This window comes from Athalia rosae, chromosome 4 (assembly GCF_917208135.1).
Source record: "Athalia rosae chromosome 4, iyAthRosa1.1, whole genome shotgun sequence".
In the NCBI taxonomy this organism is placed as follows: Eukaryota; Metazoa; Arthropoda; class Insecta; order Hymenoptera; family Athaliidae; genus Athalia; species Athalia rosae.
In genome coordinates, this window is record NC_064029.1 from 2287637 (window position 1) to 2309620 (window position 21984).

The 21984-nt window shown below is 38.9% G+C and overlaps 4 protein-coding genes and 1 long non-coding RNA gene across 11 annotated transcripts; 3 read left to right on the forward strand and 2 right to left on the reverse strand.

Moving 5' to 3' along the window:
• Positions 1 to 155: 155 nt before the first annotated feature.
• Positions 156 to 7007, forward strand: LOC105690330 (piwi-like protein Ago3). 2 transcript variants are annotated; one of them, XM_048653494.1, is made up of 13 exons: positions 156 to 598; positions 679 to 1213; positions 1744 to 2065; positions 2151 to 2291; positions 2457 to 2652; positions 2749 to 3062; positions 3205 to 3481; positions 3623 to 3970; positions 4067 to 4317; positions 4438 to 4588; positions 4662 to 4862; positions 4934 to 5125; positions 5214 to 7007. In XM_048653494.1, exons 3-13 carry the CDS (start codon positions 1746 to 1748, stop codon positions 5541 to 5543), a joined length of 2721 nt encoding a protein of 906 aa, XP_048509451.1. In that variant the 5' UTR covers positions 156 to 598; positions 679 to 1213; positions 1744 to 1745; the 3' UTR covers positions 5544 to 7007. The 2 variants fall into 2 exon arrangements, with proteins under 2 accessions (XP_048509451.1, XP_012263472.2); XM_012408049.3 differs by having other exon boundaries at positions 156 to 1213.
• On the forward strand, positions 6685 to 15705 carry LOC105690329 (insulin receptor substrate 1). Of its 6 annotated transcripts, none has more exons than XM_012408047.3 (10): positions 6685 to 7793; positions 7868 to 8013; positions 8079 to 8373; positions 8867 to 8983; positions 9923 to 10195; positions 12572 to 12981; positions 13081 to 13502; positions 13627 to 14041; positions 14126 to 14360; positions 14445 to 15705. In XM_012408047.3, the coding sequence occupies exons 1-10, from the start codon at positions 7409 to 7411 to the stop codon at positions 15410 to 15412; spliced, it is 3666 nt and encodes a 1221-aa protein (XP_012263470.2). In that variant the 5' UTR covers positions 6685 to 7408; the 3' UTR covers positions 15413 to 15705. The 6 variants fall into 6 exon arrangements, with proteins under 6 accessions (XP_012263470.2, XP_012263471.2, XP_020710471.2 ...); XM_012408048.3 differs by having other exon boundaries at positions 13084 to 13502; XM_020854812.2 differs by having other exon boundaries at positions 9959 to 10195.
• Positions 15706 to 17494: 1789 nt separating this feature from the next.
• LOC105690324 lies at positions 17495 to 18928 on the reverse strand. The gene is made up of 3 exons (XM_020854810.2): positions 18568 to 18928; positions 18266 to 18494; positions 17495 to 18172 (listed from the first exon to the last, which is right to left on the reverse strand). Exons 1-3 carry the CDS (start codon positions 18711 to 18713, stop codon positions 18086 to 18088), a joined length of 462 nt encoding a protein of 153 aa, XP_020710469.1. The 5' UTR covers positions 18714 to 18928; the 3' UTR covers positions 17495 to 18085.
• Positions 18929 to 19615: 687 nt separating this feature from the next.
• LOC125500551 lies at positions 19616 to 20056 on the reverse strand. The gene is made up of 2 exons (XR_007277925.1): positions 19915 to 20056; positions 19616 to 19825 (listed from the first exon to the last, which is right to left on the reverse strand). It is a non-coding gene; the product is annotated as an uncharacterized LOC125500551 (long non-coding RNA).
• A 489-nt stretch (positions 20057 to 20545) lies between these two features.
• LOC105690323 (GILT-like protein 3) lies at positions 20546 to 21959 on the forward strand. Its single transcript, XM_012408034.3, has 4 exons — positions 20546 to 20774; positions 20936 to 21151; positions 21273 to 21593; positions 21673 to 21959. The coding sequence occupies exons 1-4, from the start codon at positions 20661 to 20663 to the stop codon at positions 21757 to 21759; spliced, it is 738 nt and encodes a 245-aa protein (XP_012263457.2). The 5' UTR covers positions 20546 to 20660; the 3' UTR covers positions 21760 to 21959.
• The last annotated feature ends 25 nt before the right edge of the window (positions 21960 to 21984 follow it).

Sequence of the window (21984 nt, forward strand, 5' to 3'; positions counted from 1 at the left end):
ATAATTTTATAGTTTATTATTATAATTCTATTTTAAATAATTATTTGAAAGAAAACCATGTAAATACATATATTATAAATATCATGAAAATATAAATATATATTATGTAATGTATACAAAATAAAGTTTTAATAATGCAATTATTCGCGATTATCGCTGTGACTCGTTCAACTAAGGTATCGTGATAATCGTGCGTTTTTACCAAAATGTATTCGAAACCATTCCGTGGCTTGAATCATCGCGATGGAATTTTATTATCTTAGTTATGCGTTGTAAACCTCTATTTTGCTTCTAGATATTTATATGGCCCTTGGGACCTGGAATTTCCGCACACCTGCTATTCCCTGACCCGCAATGAAGAATTTGCCAAAAACCCGGCACTCTACGAAGAATTACTCCCTCGACCGACCTCTTCTTCGAACTTTCCACTTGCCCAGCGGAAGCGGTGGCCATCGCGTGTGGAAGCTAGGATGGCACCGGGGACATAGTCTACCATTCACTCGAAGAATTTGTTCTGCACAGCACGCGTTTCTACAACTACAAAACCTGCTGATTATGCGTTCTGATTTACTCTAATCAACGGGTCTGTTCTCACTGTGTACGTAGAGGCAAACATTCTTTACTAATAAGCTTTTCGTAAATATTTAACTGATTGGTGCAACTTTTTCCGTATTAAAGTGTATAGGGAGGACTGGAAGTAGAAACGAAAGAAGATTCAAGTGAGTACGAAACTTGCACAGAGAGGATGTACCATCATTATTATTCTGGGCAAAAAAACGAGCTACAAATGCTCTGTGATAAAACGTATTTTCGACCTTCCGTTTTTATATTTTCGCACGTTAATCTTCCATTTTTCAGATACCACCGGTACTAATTTATAAAATACATGTGTTTTCATGGGGACGTTGATGGGGATCAGAACGCGGCGCGGCGGGCAAATTTTTGAATCTAGCGGTTCATCAGCAATCGATTACGAGCAAATCGACTATTTGTACGAACAAGCTTTCTCATAACGTGCTCATAACATTTCTCTTCTCACAATCAAACGTGTTTTAAATTTGTCCCAGTCCATGATCCTGCCGATGCTGCGTGGTGTCTCAATCTGTCATTTGAGCCAGGAAGCCTGTCGAGGCTTGCGTTTTTATTATAAACAGAGTTATAGAACCATAAAAAATCAGAATTGAACCCGCAACGTAATTTTGATCAACTGCAAGTAAGTAAAAATCGTATGAATTCACAAATTCGATGGTTAGCAAAACGCCCCATACTAGTAACCACGTGCGAAACCCTGGAATGTTACCCTACTACATCCACTATTTACAAAAAATTATTTAACGATAAAATCACCTGTGCACTTTTCTACAGGATATCTGCAAACAAAGCATGAAGATATAAATTAGTTAGTTTGCTCTTAAAATGCTCGATTCGATCCCCAATGACAATCTCAAGCACTTAGATCGTAATTCCAGCCTCATCTTAACTCTAGATAGAAAAGTTTAACCGATGTCTTGCGCTGAGTTTTTGGATCTAAAAATTAAATTTTAGTCTCGTCTTGTTCTTGATGACATCTTCAGACATCACTCAAGAGTTATTTTTGATGACTGTAGAATGTTCTTAGCAAAATCTTGTTTGAAGCCTCAACCTTTGATGTGAATCCTGGAAAAAGCAAGGAATTCTCATCATCAGTACAACGAATCATGTGGAAAAATAAAATTGAATACCATCTATTCATCTATTTAACAGATATGGCCGATAAACGTGAAACACCACCATATGGACGTGGTGGTCCAATGGGCAGGGGTGAGTCGCTCCTGGCTATGCTCAAAAAGCAAAATGAACAATCAGCAGGACCGAGTAATGTTCCGACACAAAGTGCGGCATCTTCCCCACCTGCACCGCCTGCTGCACTTACTCCAGCCCTAAATTTAGGCCGTGGTCGAGCTTCGCTATTGGGCTTGATCAAACAATCGTCAGAGAAAGTCACTTCGAGTCCTGCTAACGTACCTGGTCAACCTACACAAGCCCTTGGTAGAGCCTCGCTACTGGACTTGTTGAAAAAAACTCCGTAAGTCGAATCACCTCTCAATCTTGATATTTTCAAACTTGAAGTACAAGTACAGAACTTTTATGAAACGTTAATGGTCGAGCAGGTCTTCCACATCACATCCAGGACCCTCTGGTGATGCAGTAGAGGTAGCAAGTAGTACTTTGTCTAATTTGAAGGTCACCGAATCAGTAACCATCTCTGAGCCTATTTCACGTCAGGGTGCATCTGGAAACCACTGCATAGAGTAAGTCTTGATAATATGATTCTATTGTACAATCAATGCAAACTTGAGAATGGCTCATCAGATAGTAAAGGAGGGTCATTAGTTGATTCTTGTTATCTGTGATTTGTATTGAAGTAATGAGAATCAGACAATCATATAGTTCTATTGAATTTAATTTTTCTCTAGTGTTCAAGTGCAGGCAAATTACATTCGTCTGAAGGTTGATCCAGGTAGAGGAGTGTTTGAATATGCGGTCAAATATATGCCTGATCTTGACTCGCGTCCTTTACGGTTCAGGCTACTAAATCAACACGCAAATGCTCTTGGTACCAAAATATTTGATGGTACAACTCTTTCTTTATCACGCCCATTAGACCAACCGGTAAGAATTTTATATCCTAGTTGATAGTATTCATTTGTCTAGCAGTACAGCATAATTACGATAGAAAAATTACGTTACTAATCAACATTTGTATAGAGGACAGAATTGCAATCGGAACATCCATTAGACGGCACCGTTGTCAAATTATCAATCATTTACAAAAAGCAACGACGTCTTGGAGAAGTTCCTGGATTGTACAACGTTCTATTCCGTCGTGTGATGCACGCCTTGGATTTGGTTAAAATTGGAAGACAACATTTCAGCTCAAAAGCTGCTCTTTTAATCCCGCAGCACCGACTGGAATTATGGCCCGGTTATGTCACTGCCATTGATGAGTACGAAGGTGGCCTACAACTGTGCCTCCACAGCACTCACAGGGTGCTCCGTACAGACACAGTGCGCGATTACATGTGAGTACATGTCCCGCTATTATTATTAAGAAAAACCAATGAATAATCTGTAGGTCCTATTGATAGTTTATCCGCATTATGATTTTACTCTACTTGTTTAACTTTGGTGAACGCAATACTACTTTGAATGTCTTCTTGGTAGAAATGATTTCTATAAGAAAGATGGAGCTCATTTCAAAGACAATGTATTGAAGGAACTGATAGGCATGTCGGTTTTAACGCGATATAACAACAAGGTGTACCGCATTGATGATATCGCATGGAATGATACTCCCCTTAAACAGTTTTCAATGAAACAAGACCCCAACAAAAAAATAACTCTTGTCGAGTATTATAAAAGCCACTGGAACATTGCTATTAAAGATGTTGCGCAACCGCTCCTCGTGCATACAGCAAAAGTGCGACTTCCTTCAGGAGAAGTGAGTAATCTATGCAATGCCTATTGCCTGAAATCCTTGTAGATTTGCAATCCTACTATTCTTGTTCGGCCGTGAATGTTGAGGATACAAAATAATATACTCTTCAGTAAAAGACATTAATTTTTTCTTCATAAATCACAGCAAATTGAACAAACAATAAATCTAATCCCCGAACTTTGCTACATGTCCGGTCTAACTGAGCCAATGAAACGAGATTTCAAAATTATGAAAGATATTGCACAAGTAACTAGAACAACACCTGAACATCGTGTCGGTGTTGCTCGCCGTTTCATAGAAGAAGTGAAAAAAAACGAAGTTGCCCAGAACTTATTAGCCAGTTGGGGATTGAATTTAGAGGATGATGTGGTTACTATACCAGGTAGGGTACTTAACCCAGAAACTATTCTCTTCGGAAAGGGCAAAGTTCATGAAGGGCAGCAGAATGCCGATTGGAACACTGCTGTCTGTCGTCTACCGATGCTGACTACCGTGAGTCCTGTCATCTTTTGATCGACTAAAAGATGATAGTATTTTCTGCAGATGAACAATTAGGTTTATGTACTTGGAAAATGTTTTGTCTTTCAGCCTGGCTTAAAAAATTGGTGTCTATTATTTTGCCGAAGAGATGTTAAATGTGCCGAGGATTTCCATACCACAATTTCAAGGGTCGGCCCAACAATGGGAATGGATATTGCACGAGCTAAACTTATCGAACTGAAAGACGATCGCACTGAAACGTATTTAAACGAATTGAAAGCGAATATCAACCCTCGAATGGAAATAATGGTCATAATATTCCCAACAAGTCGCGATGATCGCTATGCAGCTGTCAAGAAGTAAGTGATGTTGATCAGTTAAATATACTACGACTTTTCATCTTATTACAGTAGTCTCCTGATAACTTCGGTGAGCCAATGTATGAAACTCAAAAATTTCTTGATTCACCATTTTTGCAGGCTCTGCTGCGTCGAGATGCCTATTGCATCACAAGTGATTATTGCGAAAACGATAAATCGACCAGACAGGATCAAAAGTGTGACCCAAAAAATTGCTTTGCAAATAAACTGTAAACTCGGTGGTACGTTGTGGGCTCTGAAGAATCCAATGGTGCGTTAAAGACAAGTCTTGCTATTCACTCAACTTGCGCACAGCGATTCATACTCTACTTGTATTACTGTAGGATAATCTCATGGTTTGTGGTATCGATACACACCATCCAGGCACTGATCGTAACAGCCACGGGAGTGTTGCTGCTTTTGTTGCCAGTCTTGATAAACCGTTTACCCGATGGTTCAGTAAAGTCTGTCTGCAACGGCCGAATCAAGAGCTGCTGGACTCTTTGAAAGTATGCCTTATCACCGCATTGAAAGCTTATTTCAAGGTAGTGTACATTATCTTCAATTTAATCATCTGAATGTGCACGAATATGATTGATGTATTTTTCATCTTCAGGTTAACAGTCGTTTTCCCGATCGGATCATAATATATCGGGATGGGGTTGGCGACGGACAACTTGTCACCATAAGAGATTACGAAGTAAAACAGTTAGAAGATTCATTTTCTCTTATTTCTGCAGATTACAAGCCTCGACTCTGCGTCGTCATAGTTCAAAAACAGATAAACACCAGAATATTTGGGAAAATGGTAAGTTCGCGCCACCCAAATTTTGTAGTTCATTCTTTCACATCAATTCAAAAATCACTGACCACTGCCGTAAAATATTTTGTTACAGAGAAATCGTCTAGAAAACCCTCTTCCAGGGACCATAGTAGACCATTCGATAACTCGGCGTACCTGGTACGACTTTTTCTTAGTAAGTCAAAACGTCCGTCAAGGTACTGTCTCGCCTACTCACTACCTGGTTATTTACGATACAACTGAAATCAAGACTGATCATTTGCAACGTATGACTTTCAAACTATGCCACTTGTACTATAACTGGCCCGGTACTGTAAGAGTACCTGCTCCGTGTCAGTACGCACACAAGCTAGCTTTTTTGGTAGGTCAAAGTATCCAAAGGGAGCCCAATCAACAGTTAGCAGATAAACTTTACTTCCTATAGAGCAGATATGTTCCATCAAAAGCTCTCTTGTCAATATCGTCCCTAGTTTATGCAGATTTTCTTTTCACGACTAATAGAATTTCATAATCGGCTACATTCTTAAGTTTTCTCCCACATCATTTTAAATTAGAATGCACAACAGACCAAGTATCAATACCTAATGTGGGCTTTAACTTGTTTGACCTCCACACAGTCCTACAAAAAGGTCTTTTTCTTATGTGGATAAATGAAGTATATGTGCCTTGTGTTAATTTTATTGTATAGAAAAGGGATTTGGGTGTGATAATTAGTTCAATGACAAGTGCCCATTACGTATTATTACATGCTATAAAACTTATCATGGTTAGTTATTCCTGACATATCAATGACGTTTTCTAATTCTATGGCACTCGTTGATTTTTTTTTCTTATCAATAGTACAAATGTATTGAATTCTTACTCGCTAAAATATAGGTAGTTATTTTTAAAATGGACACAAAGATCTGAGATGTAATGGAGCAATCTCAACGTACATCCGTGTACTAAATGAAAAAGAGACATTGAGTACCATCGAGAGATAAAACTAAGCACAACCAAAGATATAAGTTGTAAATGGTTCTGTTAATTACTTCAATATTTTGTTGAATTGGTTTTTTTTGTTGGAGTAAGATTCTTCGGACTTAGGAAATAAGACTGATCATTCTACCCAGATTTTTGGGGTGGAATATTGACATTATTTGTTAAAACTATATTGATAATTCGTAACTTTGAAACGGTAAAGCGACGAATTATCGTTGTATTCTAGTTAATAAGAGGAATCTTCGTTCCAAAAAAATAGACGTTATTGTCGATTAACAAATATATGTTTTTGATTATCAATTCGACTGAACGGTTGCTCTTAATTTCTATATGTTTGTATATTTACTTCCCGCTTGAATTGAATTGTTGAAAGAAAAACAAGCAGATGAATGAATGGCAACCATCATCTCTGTCAGCCAATAAAATCGGCCAACTCAGATGCTGAACATCTTTAATGCCTCGGGTCCATGTGGCGTATCGCGTATCGAGTCGCGCCGCCGCTGCCGTAGCTTTGAGCGAGTAGCGCCTGCGTACAGCTTGTTTACAACTGCGGAGCTTACCATACACATGACCTTTCCAAGATGGATACGAACGCCTATTTTATTGCTTAGCGTGTAATTAAAAAGTCTGTGTGTATTGCGATAGAGACGGGTTGTGGTACCCGTCCGAATAGTGTGATACAGTGGTAAATCCCTTAGTATAGTGAATAAGGAGAGAGCACAAGAGGGGATCCCTCAATTCGCTCCAAATAAGGGATTTCCTTTACTGGGCCCACATTTTTACCGCGGCAGATGTGACCACTGTATGCATATTTATTGAATATACCTCGCAGTGTTTTCATCGCGTGTGACTCGTACCTGTGTTGAACCCTGTTACATCCGAATACCGTGTTTTCAACAATCATAGATAACAGGAAATGCTTCTAATTTACTACCCACTACACAACGTGATTTGGTATCGCCAGCTCCTATTGCGCATGAAAAATTACCCTGCCCTTGGCAGTAGCCTATTTACTCGACAAGCATTTTACGCAAGTCGCGATTGTGAGTTCAACCACCCACCCACCTGCGCGTACCCTACTCAACGTACAAATACTACGAATGAAAGGCACTTCAATACTTTACCAAAATTGTGCGAATTCGAGATACGGGCGCGCTTTATAATCGTGAGCATGTAAATCAACTGGTACGTGTATGTGCAACCAAGTGGAATGTACATGGTGCTCCCTTTAATCACCCCCGCGTTCACGATCCATCACCAAGAACGCAATTCCTAACCTCAATTCGCTATCCTCGATCCTCGGTCGGGATGTCTTCGGGCAGGAGTCCAGTATCCCCGATGGGAGGCCCGGTCATACGTTCAGGTCATCTCCGAAAATTGAAGACTACGAAGAAAAAATTTTTTGTACTTCGTGGAGAGGCGTTAGGATTCAGCTCCTGCTTAGAGTATTATGACAGCAAGAAGAAGTTTGAGAATAAGCAGCCGCCCAAAAGAAGTATATCACTGCACAGCTGTTTCAATATTAATAAACGCGTTGACACCAAGTATCGTCACGTCATTGCGTTGTATACCAAAGACGAATGCTTCTGCTTGATTCTCGACAGCGAGAAGGAACTAGATGATTGGTTGAATGCAATGCTTCTTCTCCAAGGAGGAGATGTTCCTGATGGCGAACAACCTCGTCCTACGTTCGGTTAGAACCTTGCCAATGTTGACAATCTTTCTTTTCATATTTGCACATTTTTTATACATCTATCCGATTTTCAGAACACGTTTGGCAAGTCACCATGCAGAAGAAAGGCCTTGGAGAACGTAGAAACATTCAAGGCCCATATAGACTATGTCTGACTGATCGAACTTTGAGTCTTGTTAAGATTGGAGCAAAGGACAATTCAGATTCTATCGAGTTCTCTGTAAGTCAAATGTTTCTTTTTGAAATTCTAGCATTTCTCACATCCGTGACTATTCTTTCATGCAGCTGATGTGCATCAGAAGATGTGGTTACATGGATCGCATCTTCTACATGGAAGTAGGCCGATCAGCAGTGACTGGAGTAGGAGAATTTTGGATGGAGACTGAAGATAACAACATAGCGCATAATATGCACGCAGCTATTTTAAACTCAATGAGTAGCACAAACAGCAGTAAAGAGGAGGTTGGGCCAAGACCGCGAACCCGTAGTTCTTCGGCAAACGAAGCTAGTAAGCCTATATCTGTGCTTCAGCGTCGGCAAACGCACACTGGACAAAAATTACACGGTTTCTCACCCTCAGGTAAGTTTTATATACAGTCCAATGATTTACACATCTCGTATATTTTGCTCGATAAGAATTTCCATATACGGTTCATCGCATAGCACCAACTGTAACGTTTTTTTCCGTGTGCTGATTTTTTCAAATGATGCTTATACGTGTGCCATATGCTAAGAATTGCAACTAACTGTGAAAGTCTTGACTTCATGAATCGCTATAATGCTAAAAATTACAATAACAGTAATGTCTGTACAATATGCAATATTGTGATGATTTATTGAATCGCTGAAACAAAAAAAAAATGATCCGCATCAAATATGTTGAAAGTTTTCAATCCTTACCGATTATTTAAAATATACAATCTGCTTTGCGGTGGACCATAATCATGTTACATAAGCGCACACGCTTTCGTATGGCACATTCCGTGCATCAGGCATCGTTGTCTCGGTATACTGGGACATGGTACGACACAACTTGGCTTTAGAGTAACACACATGGGTTGCGGGCTTTACAGAGGAACAGAAGACTTGCAAGGAACAGGTGGATCCGTTGCGGGAGCCGAACAACCCTGCCTCTGCCCCTGCACAGAGTAGTCAATCACAGAGTATCTCCTCTTCCAATACACTCATGGGTCTGTTTTCTTTCACAGTAGTTGTACAATCATCTTTTTTTAAATATGTGGGGGTCATTTGAGATCCAAGCTGATGTCAATGCTTATGGAAATATATGTTGATCTATCTTTATCATTGATCTGTCACCTGACATGGATCTCGAATAGGCTACACATTTGATATTCCAGCTGGTTCGTGCTTTTGGTGAAGATACCAAGTTTGGAAACTGTTGACTTTTCATTAGTTTACTGGTATAGAGTGTGATTATTTCCATATTTGGTAGATGTTGCCCAAAACACAGACCTGATTTTACGAAGAGTTATAATTGTATTTATCGATGTTTGATATTGTTTACATGGGGATATATGTTTTATTCATTCATTTATTTTTTGCACTATACACAAAATTGGTATATGGTGGTTTTGGTTTATTCTTGATTATTTTCTGAAATTAATTTTATTGTCTCATCACTGTCAATCATTAGCATTTAAGCTTACCTAACGATTAATGTGTAACCAGAACAATCATGCATAATTACCAGAATATATTTGAAAAATTTTTGCAGTTGACTCTCAACTCATAATCACTGGATAAAATCAGAAGAATCATATCTGAATCTTTCAATGTTAGCCAGTAATTCGAAAGACATTGTCTGTCGACTAATTTTGATCAATTGATTTGCCCCATGCAATTTGAAACCTTACTTCTTCCTAGATACAAATTTCTTAAGTTCTGGCCAAATGTCAAGTGATTTTATTTTGGAGCATAAAAAAAAAATAACTGATTTTAATTCAGTCGTATCTGGACATATGTAATTGCTTACATGTAATGTATCATATTGAAAAAGTTTTGGCAATATCTTTCACCATGGCAATGAATGTCAATGTTATTGTTACCGATGGGGATTTAAATCGCCCTGCAATCAGTGGTATCGCGACAGTTAGCTGTATGCTTTACAGCCGCCGCTGCTGCTACTGGGACTGGGGTTGCTGCAGGGCATGCTGGAAGTGCCACAGCAAATGCCAACACGACCGCGAATAGGCGCCGTCACTCAGTTGCCAGTCACCCTCACCCTGCCTCCTCTCAATCTAATCACATCACAATCACCACCGCCACGACCACAACTACAACAACCACCACCACCACATTATCCCATCAGAGAACCTTGTCGCTGCCCCTAGCCGCTGCTGTTGTCAATCAATCGCAACCATCTAAAAGATCCGTTTTACGCTGTATGTATTTTAATTTCACAACATACGTCAATATCATTTATTGAGGTGTTGCGCAATAACGGTTGAAGTTGCCAACTGTTTTAGGAATATTTATATTCAATATCCAATTTCGAGCTATCATTTATTTACATGATTGGGTGTTTGGCAGTTCTACTGGTTGTGGATCTTAGGCAGGAATCTTCGACGATGACTGCAAATCGGGGTGGGTTGGGAAATTTTTTTTTTTTTTTTTTTTATTATCTTAGCATGGGGGCAGAATTTGTACCCTATGAAAAGAAGAAAAGTTTTCACATGTGGTAAAAATTTTTTACTTGATATTTTGAGGTAGCCCACTCGTTTTTTGAATAAATAATTAATCAAGTGGGGTAATTCTAACAAAAAAAATTTTTCCATCTAACGATTACTCGATCGATTGCATGAGTAGATGATTTTGGCTTTCAGATTTCGATTCCTGAGCTGATTATACACGTGAGATTACCCTTGAAAGCCGAAAAAAAAATTGATTTTTGGGCCAAAAGTAAAGTAGTTCAAAAATTGATTGTATTACACTTTTCTGACGTATTTTGACCTCAGGAATCCGAATCTGAAAGAAAAATTGATCCATCTCTAAAATTGACCGAGTTATCGCCAATTTTGAGCTTTTCGGGGTCAAAAATAAAAAATTTATTTTATAGTCTATTTTAATGTAATTTGAGCTCAGGAATCCGAATCCGAAAGAAAAATTGATCTATTTTGAAAAATGACCGAGTTATCCCTATTTTTTTGCATTTTTTGGCATAAATTTGAGGATATCTCGAAGGGAAAAAATCGTAGCTCAATTTGGCTTTCGGATTCGTGTTCCTGAGGTCAAAATACATAAGAAAAGTGCCCTACGATCAATTTTAAAAAATAAAAATTTTTGGTCAAAATTTGAGATTTTTCCAAGGGGTACCCCTTACGATTTTTTCAAATTTTGACCAAAAATTTTTATTTTTTAAAATTGATCGTAGGGCACTTTTCTTATGTATTTTGACCTCAGGAACACGAATCCGTTGGTCAAATTGAGCTACGATTTTTTCCCTTCGAGATATCCTCAAATTTGTACCAAAAAATGCGAAAAAATGAGGATAACTTGATAATTTTTGGAGATAGGTCAATTTTTCTATCGGATTCAGATTCCTGAGCTCAAATTACATTAAAATAGACTATAAAATAAATTTTTTATTTTTGACCCCGAAAAGCTGAAAATTGGCGATAACTCGGTCAATTTTAGAGATGGATCAATTTTTCTCTCAGATTCGGATTCCTGAGGTCAAAATACGTCAGAAAAGTGTAATACAATCAATTTTTGAACTACTTTACTTTTGGCCCAAAAATCAATTTTTTTTTCGGCTTTCAAGGGTAATCTCACGTGTATAATCAGCTCAGGAATCGAAATCTGAAAGCCAAAATCATCTACTCATGCAATCGATCGAGTAATCGTTGGATGGAAATTTTTTTTTTGTCAGAATTACCCCACTTGATTAATTATTTATTCAAAAAACGAGTGGGCTACCTCAAAATATCAAGTAAAAAATTTTTACCACATGTGAAAAATTTTCTTTTTTTATAAGGTACAAATTCTGCCCCCATGCTAAGATAATAAAAAAAAAAAAAATCTTTTCAACCTACCCTACTGCGAATCATAATCACTTGTTGAAATCATTCCTCAATCACTATCTAATAACATAATCTTAATTATACCACTCATGATACGTGTTGGTCGTGTTGTTCGTATCATTGTGCTATTTGTAATTCATAATTGAAGAACCCGAATAACCAAACATGTATTTTAATAGCAACAAAGGATAACGTTGTCTTCTGCATGCAGCACAAATTACGCAAATTGTACACACATTTGTTTGTCGCTGGTCAAATATATTGGACATTCAATATACGAGGATGACAAAATATCTGAAAATAAATCTCAAATTACAGATGTTTTTTCTTTTATGCAGTTGTATATTTGAGCTTCTAGAGCTACTTCGATATCTTTTTTTGTCTCATTCGAAAAATGGGAATTTCGCTATCCAAGTTTTGACGTAAACCAAAGAACCATAAAGTTAATATTACACCGTGAACTAATGCTATTAGCACGTTTATTAAATGGCGCTTCTTTCTTTATTGCTAATCACCGTGCATTTTTAATTTGTAATTATTATATAAAAGTTTATTATTTTTTTTCTTCCTTTTGAACAGCCCTCTACGACTGTATTAAGACGTAATGCTTGATGTCAATATTCAATAACATGTACATTTGTAAATGCAAGTAAACTAATTTAGGCTAATGCTGGGACGGTATGCTTTTGAACTGCCTATCTCCTTCTCTGATTGTAATACGTAAAATATTTATTCCAGGTACCAGTGGACGCGAAAGATGCGATAGTTTACCATCAAGAGCGCGTACGTCAAGCGAGGGACATCCAACAGTTATACTAGGTCATCCGAGAGCAGCTCACCTTGCACCCCACATACCACGACCTCATTCGATGTACGGCAAGGGGTCATCTTATTCCCCACCAATTTCATCTATGCCAATAAGTCCTGCGTCTGGTGCTTGTTCAACCGATTCAGCCGGCTCGTCTCTATCTATGGACGAGGGAGGCGAAAGTATTTTGGAGGAAGGACCAGCCTGCAGATATGGTCACTCATTGACTCCCGATGAACAAGTTATTATGGAAGAAAATGGTGACGATTACACCAGCTGGGCATCCAATAATCCCCAGAATAAATATTCCCCCATATTCAAGTCTCAGTCTCCTTCTCAGGTAAAAATATTATTCAAGATTTCTGTGCAGAGAAAAAGGACAGGCATATCTCTGCATTATTTTATTTGTCATTTCATTAATTCTCCTACCTATCGACAGCAGAGTTCCTATATGGAGATGTACAGTCCCTGTGGTTCGAGTCCTGGTCGAGGTGGGGCTTACATGCCCATGAGCCCTGCAACTAATGCAAACTCCCATTCTCGTGCATCCTCGCTCATCGAGGAAGCAACCACCATATCTGATGGCTATGTACCTATGGCACCTGTCGGTGACGATGGTTACGTCGACATGGATCCTGCCAATCCTCATAATGGCCACTTTCCTGACGACATGTCTCAGCATGGCGGAAGCAGCTGTTCAGTCACATCTGGGACACCCAGTACCGATCTAAGGTTTTCCGAGTATCACTTAGACAAGGTCACCAGCTATCTCGCCCCTGGTGAAGATTTACAGTCAAGGCCTACCAGGGCATACTCTGTTGGGTCTAGACCAGAACCTGCCAACAGACAACGCAAAAATAGGTTTGTTCTGTAATACGATACATTAATAATGTTCCCCCTGTCCAGCAGATTGTGCTTTTTATCAGGTTTTTCAGCTGAGAATTCGTGTCGAATCATATTAATCGATTTGTTCATGCAATTTCAGACTGGAAATAGCACAGCAAGAGTCTGTCAGAGTTAGAGCGTTTTCGGTAGGAAGTCGTTCGAAGCGACCCGAAATTGGAAGATTAGCCAATGTGGTAGCTACTCCTTTACCAGTCGGCGCTGAAACGACAGCTTCGAGCAAGTCGAACTCTGCTCCTTTGTTATCCAGTTCTTGGGGTCATAACTCTGGTTGCTCCGGAGCATCGGAGCGAATGGAAGACCTCATGGAATTGGATTTCACAAGGCCAAATGCTCTGCCGTCGCTCTCCTCTCCCGCATCCTCGTATACCCAATCCCATTCTCATACGCATTCTTATTCCACTGCCACTGACACTAGTTCCTACGTCGATATGTCGCCTGGACAGCCACCCGTATCTACCACTGCCCCTTACGTAGACATGAGTGGTCTGAACAAGGTAAATCAACGTTACAGACGATTTTTCGGTAACCGTCATTACTAAGTAGGAAAATGTCTCAAAAAAATAATTTGTAATTTTCAGGCGAATAGAAACAATAATAACAATACCATCACTGCCAACCATAATCATAGTCATCCACCATCGTCCGTTAGCACCCCTAAACCAGTGATAACAACACTGAAGCCAGTCGAAGAGGCTGAAGGGCCCTACTTGGAGATGGGAGGTACGAGTGATGGCTGGCATAGACCTGGTTCGAGTCCCAAACAAGTTCCATCGCCTATAAACGAAGACTACATGCAAATGAACGGCCCTCCAGGTACCGTACACCGAACGAGTAATGAAGTTTTCCAAGTCTCCGGCAATGCATACGTATTTGCATTCCCTGATGATTCTGTTTCAGGTGTCACAAGAACGGCACCGGTTGATCTGCCTCAACCTAGGCGTCCACCTGAAGGCTACGTGGAAATGTCTTTCAAGGCAAGACCTAGCCCCGGTGCAACTCCCGAGCAAGATTACATAAATATGAACGTTGGTTCGAGTAGTCGCAATCACCGAAGAGCAAGGGGTGGCAGTCGCAAAGAAAAATTGCGTTCTCAACCGATCGCCATTCAGGCTGGAAGCAAACCCGTAAAAGCTCCAAGTTTTTTACCACTCAATGGAAGTCCTGCCACTGAAAGCTTAGCCAGTACACCAGCCTCACCTCCTCGAGCAACTCCGACAGGTTCTTCGTCAACCATATTCCCATTTTCTTTAAATAGTCCTCAATCACCGATGAAACCTTTTACCCTGCAGCCGGAGACTGGAAAGTCTTCATTGATCGATAACCCAGCTGGTGAAAACGAGGTGATGCGACCTACTAGAAAGCTCTCTGTACCCAACTCTATTTCAATCATGGACAGTTCTTTAAGTAGAAAAGTCCACGATATTAATCCACTTAATTGTACGGCTAAAGAAAGTAGCCGTTTGATATCTTCGTCAAACGTTTCTCAAGAACAGACATTGATTCCTTTGACTAAACGGCTCGCAGATTTTACAATCGGCAAACCACGACTAGTAACTGCCTCTCCGACTGCAACGTGTCCTAATCCTTCTGTGTTCAAACCGGTGCAAGCTAAACCATCATCTCCAAAGTTATTTGACGATACTCCCACTCCGACACCCACGCCAACGCCAACCCCGACCCCAACACCTACCCCCGCGCCTCTGGACAGCGAAGGGTATGAACAACTTCAACCAGGTGCAAGTAATCTGCACTATGCTAGCTTAGACCTTCCAGATGTGGAGGGTGCGCCGCCAGTATCTCCTATACCGCCGCAGGAAGGCTTCAGCTATGCAGAAATCGACTTTGCAAAACTCAAACAAAATTGAAGATCGAAGGGAATGCTGAATGCACGCTGTATGTAGCTATCACACATTACTGAGTTTCGTGGTACGTGTTTCGGAGGTTTCGAACTCGTCTGCTCAATGTACGATCGAAATGGAAACACCGAATCATGCCATTATCGTGGATATAATATTATTGCGCTTTTTCGTATAAATTATGAAACGCCTGAATACTTTGAAATAAGCATCATTATACATATACATATATACATACGAAGCATCTATACATAAGTAAATATACATATATAAATATATAATAAACATATTATATATAATAATAATGAGTAATAAACCTATGATATAAATTAATTCTATTACTTCGATTTCAACGGAATAATTGGACTGGTCATAGCGCGCAGCTCTCAAGAGTCATAAACTGCACCATTGTAATCTGCTGTTATATCTTTATTGCTAAGTAATCATGTAAAAATAGATAAGTGTGTCGCTGTTTATTCAGTGATGAGATTTACATCATTGGTCGATGACAACATGGCGGAAGCGGAGGACATCCTTGGGGCGGATACTGTGGATGATTTTTACTACAGCCTGTATATTGATATCGAGAACAGCACGGAGCTGATTGACATGCATTCGACCGACATTGCGAGGTCCCGCATGCACATCTAAGTATGAATCAGATTTTTAAATTTCATGTGGTGGTTGCCACCTTAATTGATACCACACTCAATACTTAGTAATCAATTACCTCGAACATCTTCTCGATCTGTAAAAAAATCCTAAAATACTGGAGAAAAATCCGCGATGCTTTGAACAAGACCGTTTTACTTTTCTGCAGCGCCTACTTCTCCCCATACTTCTTTTTTATTCAAATTTATATTTATCAAATGATATGGCAGAATGATATGGAATGATTGAATTTATTTCCAAGATTTCTTAACCCATTTTCGCATCACAATTTTTTAGCCGCATGTAATCGACTGACTTTTCTTTGTTTCAGATTAAAACAATAAATATATACACCTTATCAAAAATCGGTATTCGTCGTGATCATTATATCTTGTTTATTTAAAATGATGTCATCAAATTTTCAAGGAGGCAAGATGGAGGTGGGAGAGTTTGTTACATTAAATTAACAGCATCTTCGTCTCGGCTGCGTTGGACAACTCGGTGGTGGATAATTATTCGGTGGGCAAATAATTATCGGTGAAATCCCTGCAGAAGGGGCTGATGATTTGCAAGACTGAGAATGGCCTGAGCTGCCGTTGCGTGACACAACAACATTGCTAAAATTATCAAAACCACAAATAAATTATTCAATATGCAGTGATATTAAGACCTTTGAATATTACTGCATATGCATACGTACTAATAATTGTTTCTATCCGGCCTGGTAGTTATTCCTATTGTACCGCCCATGAAAACACCACCCTTTCGAGCAGGTCCTTTGCTCCCTTTTCCAGATGATTTTTTATCACCGGCTGTTTTCTCCTCTTTTTTGTCTCCCTTGCCCATCTCGCCGCGTTACAAAATTTTTACTAAATTTATTAAATTTTGTTTCTCAAATTCAGCCGAAAGATTCTACCGAAAAACGTATTTTTTAATTTTGAATTTGTTAGATGGATGTTTAAATTTTGATCGCTTTTGCCAATCCTCATTTGTGTTCATCTTTTTTTCTTTGCGTGAATACTAGTTGGCATCGCAACATATAATAAGGGTTGTTTTTCGTGCTCAGGAAAATGTGTTCCACACACCACTATTTGTGAGAGTCTTCTCTGCCTAGCATTTCATACCTAATATAGCTTAATAAATTCCTTAAAATGAATACAAGCGTTTTGTCACAGATCGTATATTTATTGATTTATATTTTTTGTATGATAATTGAAATATTCGTGGTTTAGTGGGGCGGACAACCCGGAGGTGGATAACAGACGGGAATGTTCTGTGGGCAACATTGTGGCGGTGGACACGGAGGCGGTTCACACTTATTGACTTTTGTCCTGGAAATAAATACCGGTAGAATTATTTTTCTTCAAAAGTCAAAGGTAACATTATGCAAAACTTTTCTCGTATCTTTGTACATTAATCAATTTTTTGTCTGTATATTTACGGGCAATTCTTGATCGGTTTTTCCATCAACCCGATAGTACCACCCATTCCAGCACCCTTAGGAAGACCTTTTGGTTTTTTCTTTTCCCCGCCCTTTTCGTCTTTCTTATCTTTGCTCTTGTCCTCTTTACCCTTGTCCGCTTTCTTTGCAGGCATCTTGCAGCCTTATACTCCTACTTCCCCCTAATTACCGAGTTCTTCTTAACCGAAATAGGTAGAAAAATTATCCTAAATTCTTAGCCAAAATCTGTATGTATGGAATGCAATTTAGAAATGTAATTTTTAGTTAAAATTTAGATTTACGATCTGTTCGTTTACATGAAATTTTCGTTTTTAATTGTTTTTATTTAATTTTAGGTTGCCAAGTATATTTTGTTTTCCAATTGGTAACATATTCAGATTGCACAGTAGTGTATAGGTGGACCATTTTCTTTTTCGCACATTGATGCATTGAATTGAAATCTGCTGATAAAAATCTTCTGCGTCTTTTGATATATTTAATGTTCATTAAACGGTTTACAGATTATTAATTATAGAAAGTACAATTCCGTTAAAGCAATTTAATTTGAAATTGAATCTTCACTTCTTATGTCAGTTGCAACAAGGTTTCGGACACTGAGGAGCGAGACAGCTCGGCTGAGGGCAACAATCCGGTCCTCTTCTGTACCATTTGTCAGTCTGTTAAAATGAGAAAGAAACAAATCCTCAACAATTATAAACCGCGAATAACAATTCATTCTGATTTTCAGAATTTCCTACACAAAAACTCACCCCTTGCGCCATGTAACTTCGACCAGGTATCGGGTAGCTCAAATCGCTGCCAACGTCGACGAGATTAGAAACAACAATAATATCTGCACATGAGTTGTAAACAATTAATGGTCTTTTTTCAGGAAAAGTCCAGGCTGGTTTACACTCGTGAGGACTTGGTTTTACGTGCCAAGCTTCCGGATCATTTCTACAGTCGTAACGAACGCATATCGGCTTCTTTGTGGACCGCCTGTATTACCAAATAATGGGGTAAGATTGGATTTTTTGAGCCTAAATTTTTTTCATCGGTAATAGCCACTCACAAACTGTCCATTTTCGCGAAAAGACATTGCAGACGTCGAAGTTCCTGCCCGGAGCTCGCAATCCTGTTGGAAAATCCCCAGTTGCCTATAGCTTCGGCAACTCCTGTGCCACGTCCCCGAGAAAATTCGTAAATGCAGTGGGGCATTTTAGTTTTGTTTGGTTTTTTCTTTCTTTTTTTCTCTTTCCAGTAGTCTGGCTTTAATTGTGATAGTTTTACGAGTATACTGAAATTTTGATTTATTCGACCATGCCAAAATTTGTTGCTTGGAAGTGAAGTGACAGATGCGGATAATAGTTGACGAGTGAATTATGTGTATGAATAATTTTTGTTTCCAAAAATTACGCTCACCTTTTTTCTTCTGGTTTCTTTAGATAATCTTTGATTCCAAATTGCCCGTCAATATGCCTTACGGATGTCTGGGCAACGATAAATGGTAAAGTATAGAGAAACGGTCAATATTTAACATTTCTGTTTCAAAAATGCAATTATTCGTAGTTCGATAATTTCGGCTAATATGGACTGACGTTTCGACAGCTCCACGTGCATGCCTTGCACCCCGCACTCGCCATGCCCCCCTTGCACTGTACAGCGTCAATATTCCCCCTGGATTCAGTGCCCTCCGAAATTTGGAACCCCACGTAAATATATGCCAATAATTACAACAACCCTCAACTTTGGCTGTCTCAAATACCAGGCAAGAAATGTACTGCCAACCCCTCCTGTCCTCTGCAGTCCTCCACCCTATTATCCTGTTCTCGTAGGTGAGCAAACAAAACGAATACTTGTATACATAGAATTGTATAAATCTACCGAATCTCTTTCTACTTGTCAATTGCACATCCTATAGGGGAAGAATGTTGAACATGATTTTCGATACTCCGCGAGGCTTGAAGCAATTATTTTCTTCGTATTTGCGCAGTTTGACTAAAAATCAGTCAGTCTACTTCCGGAAGAAATTTCATCACTTGCGTGACAAACTGCAGTGTAATTATCTCTTTTAAAGATTTTATCAATGTGTAACGATTCAGTAATGAAATCTCAAAATATAATTGAAATCTTTGAATTGGTTTATTTATAGTTTTATTTGGCTGCCTGCAGGTGTAGCTCAAAAATGTGAAATATATTCATTTTCGTAAATTCAACAGCCTCCGCAACCTGGACTTGGGAGACACCCCCTCGTTGAGCATCCTGAGGGTGGACAACATACCATTGATGGTAGAACTCTCTGTGCCATTACGGTTCCTGTGGCCATCGGTCTATAGAAATCAGTGAGAAGTAACGTATGCTTTAATTGATTTTAGAATACAAATGCGATAAATCATAATGAACTCTACTGCATGCTTACGGTCCACATCTTTTCTTAATAATTTTTTTATCTTTGCCGCCTTTTCCCTTCTTCTTATTGTCAGTCTGGTTTTCTTTTTTTTTGTTTTCCTGCTTGGGCGCCATAATAATTTATTCGAAGATGCTTAGAATCAAATTTTGGGAGTGTGCTGTAATTATGTGGATAAATTTGGAATTTGGAATTTGGTAAATTTTTATTTGCGAAATATGTTTTGTCGGGAGTGAAGGAAACGCTTGATCTGAAAAAAATAAATGAATGTCGAGATATTGCATGGCCATACGATTCGTTTTAAATTCGATTAGTAATTGAAGCCGACCAGTGATATAAGCTCTTATCTGCTTTTGAATAGTGTTTTTGTTTGTTTATTCATAAATCACAAAAACATATTATGACTTCACGTCCAATTCTCGTAGAAATCAGTCAATATTCGGGTGGCAATATTATCTACAAACCTCCCACCGAACCTACACAAAACATGTTCACAAGGCCACCGCCATGTGAGATTCAAAATGGCGGATAATGAAGTTGTGGAGCGATAAGGTTTCAATTTAAACATGTGATGTGTTACCAATTAGATCAAATTCAATCGTATTAAGATGATAAGCTAACTCGATTCATGATTTTAAGTATCAATTGTGCGAGGAAACCAATTATTATAAACTGCTCTACATAGCGTTTTATAATCACTGCAACAATTAGTGATTCTGTTATTATTTTATACCAGTTATTCAAACCACTTATTTGAAATGGGCAGCTTCCGAACCCGTTTGATTGTAACAATTTTTATTGTTATCGTTTTGTGGCAGTCATCTAAACACTGGACACCCGTTTTCTTAACAACCAACGATCATGCTGCCCAGGTAAACACTTCTTTATATTCAGTCCTAACCTACCCTGATACAAATAGTGACAAATAGTTGATTGCGAAATTTCTTGTCTTTGTCTCAATCCCCGCTTTTCCAGTAAATTTTTCAAAGTTGAAAAAATTGTTTTGTTTAAACCCGCTTGAACATGTATTAAGTTTTCTGCAGAAAAGCCACAGTCGGTCGAAGACCTAGTCGACGGTCCAGTCATTGTCAAAGCTAGTAAGCCAGATGTTCAGAAAGTACTGGTGTCTGTGTACTATGAAGCTCTATGCCCTGATTCTCGGAGTTTTGTTATCAAGCAGCTAGTACCGACATTTCAAAGGATCAGCGACAATCTACACATGGAGCTTATACCATATGGAAAGGCCAGGGTAAAAATCTTTCCTTACTTCCAATATTTGTATCGTACAGCTTGCAATTGATTTTTAAAATTCTAGCTTTCAAAATAGTTTATTTTCATGTCTCATATATATCTACTTGTAATTCTCATAGACTACTGAAACACCTACCGGGTATGAATTTGAATGCCAACATGGGCCAACCGAGTGCGAAGCGAATATAATACATGCCTGTGTTATTGATTTAGTCATTGATCCGTCGATACAATTAGATTACATCACATGTATGATACAAGATAACATGCTCCCAGAGCACGTTATGGAGCGTTGTGCTGCAAAAGTGAACCTCGATGTTTCACCCATAGAGAAGTGTTATAAGGGAACAAAGGGAAAGGAATTATTGGCAAAGTTTGGAGAGATGACTGATGACTTGAGTCCCAAAATCACTTTCATACCAACTATCACACTCGATAAGGTAATAAAACATTTTTGTAATTTAGATCTACTATCGCTATGAATGTAGTATTTTCATTTCTCCAACAATTTGTACTTAGGACTCTGGAAACCAACCAGCAATATTGAAAAACCTACTCAGGCAAGTGTGTCTTAGACTGAATAGTCCACCCCCCGGTTGCACATAGAATTACTTTATTCCGATAGAGGCTGCAGCCGCGACAACATAATACTTTTCAAAAGGATCGTTCCTACATATCACTACTTCCACCAATGAAAACTGTGCTTCGAGTGTTGCTGTCACAAAGTGAGAGAGACATATGAGATACATTATTTTATAAAAGAAAAATAACTGCGATAAACGAACAAATAAACTTGTTATATTACACTTATGCTTTGCTGTTTGATCGGAG

What these genes read in the sequence shown, in the direction of transcription:
- LOC105690330 (XM_012408049.3), top strand. Translation starts at nt 1,746, where the DNA reads ATGGCCGATAAACGTGAAACACCACCATATGGACGTGGTGGTCCAATG. An exon ending in GACACAGTGCGCGATTACAT is followed by an intron (nt 3,063 to 3,204) that starts GTGAGTACATGT and finishes TCTTCTTGGTAG; the next exon opens with AAATGATTTCTATAAGAAAG. An exon ending in CCAGAATATTTGGGAAAATG is followed by an intron (nt 5,126 to 5,213) that starts GTAAGTTCGCGC and finishes ATTTTGTTACAG; the next exon opens with AGAAATCGTCTAGAAAACCC.
- LOC105690329 (XM_012408047.3), top strand. Translation starts at nt 7,409, where the DNA reads ATGTCTTCGGGCAGGAGTCCAGTATCCCCGATGGGAGGCCCGGTCATA. An exon ending in TAAAAGATCCGTTTTACGCT is followed by an intron (nt 10,196 to 12,571) that starts GTATGTATTTTA and finishes TATTTATTCCAG; the next exon opens with GTACCAGTGGACGCGAAAGA. An exon ending in AGTCTCAGTCTCCTTCTCAG is followed by an intron (nt 12,982 to 13,080) that starts GTAAAAATATTA and finishes ACCTATCGACAG; the next exon opens with CAGAGTTCCTATATGGAGAT.
- LOC105690324 (XM_020854810.2), bottom strand. Translation starts at nt 18,713, where the DNA reads ATGCCCCACTGCATTTACGAATTTTCTCGGGGACGTGGCACAGGAGTT. An exon ending in TTCGCGAAAATGGACAGTTT is followed by an intron (nt 18,495 to 18,567) that starts GTGAGTGGCTAT and finishes TTGGTAATACAG; the next exon opens with GCGGTCCACAAAGAAGCCGA. An exon ending in GAAGTTACATGGCGCAAGGG is followed by an intron (nt 18,173 to 18,265) that starts GTGAGTTTTTGT and finishes TCATTTTAACAG; the next exon opens with ACTGACAAATGGTACAGAAG.
- LOC105690323 (XM_012408034.3), top strand. Translation starts at nt 20,661, where the DNA reads ATGGGCAGCTTCCGAACCCGTTTGATTGTAACAATTTTTATTGTTATC. An exon ending in TACCATATGGAAAGGCCAGG is followed by an intron (nt 21,152 to 21,272) that starts GTAAAAATCTTT and finishes TAATTCTCATAG; the next exon opens with ACTACTGAAACACCTACCGG. An exon ending in CAACTATCACACTCGATAAG is followed by an intron (nt 21,594 to 21,672) that starts GTAATAAAACAT and finishes ATTTGTACTTAG; the next exon opens with GACTCTGGAAACCAACCAGC.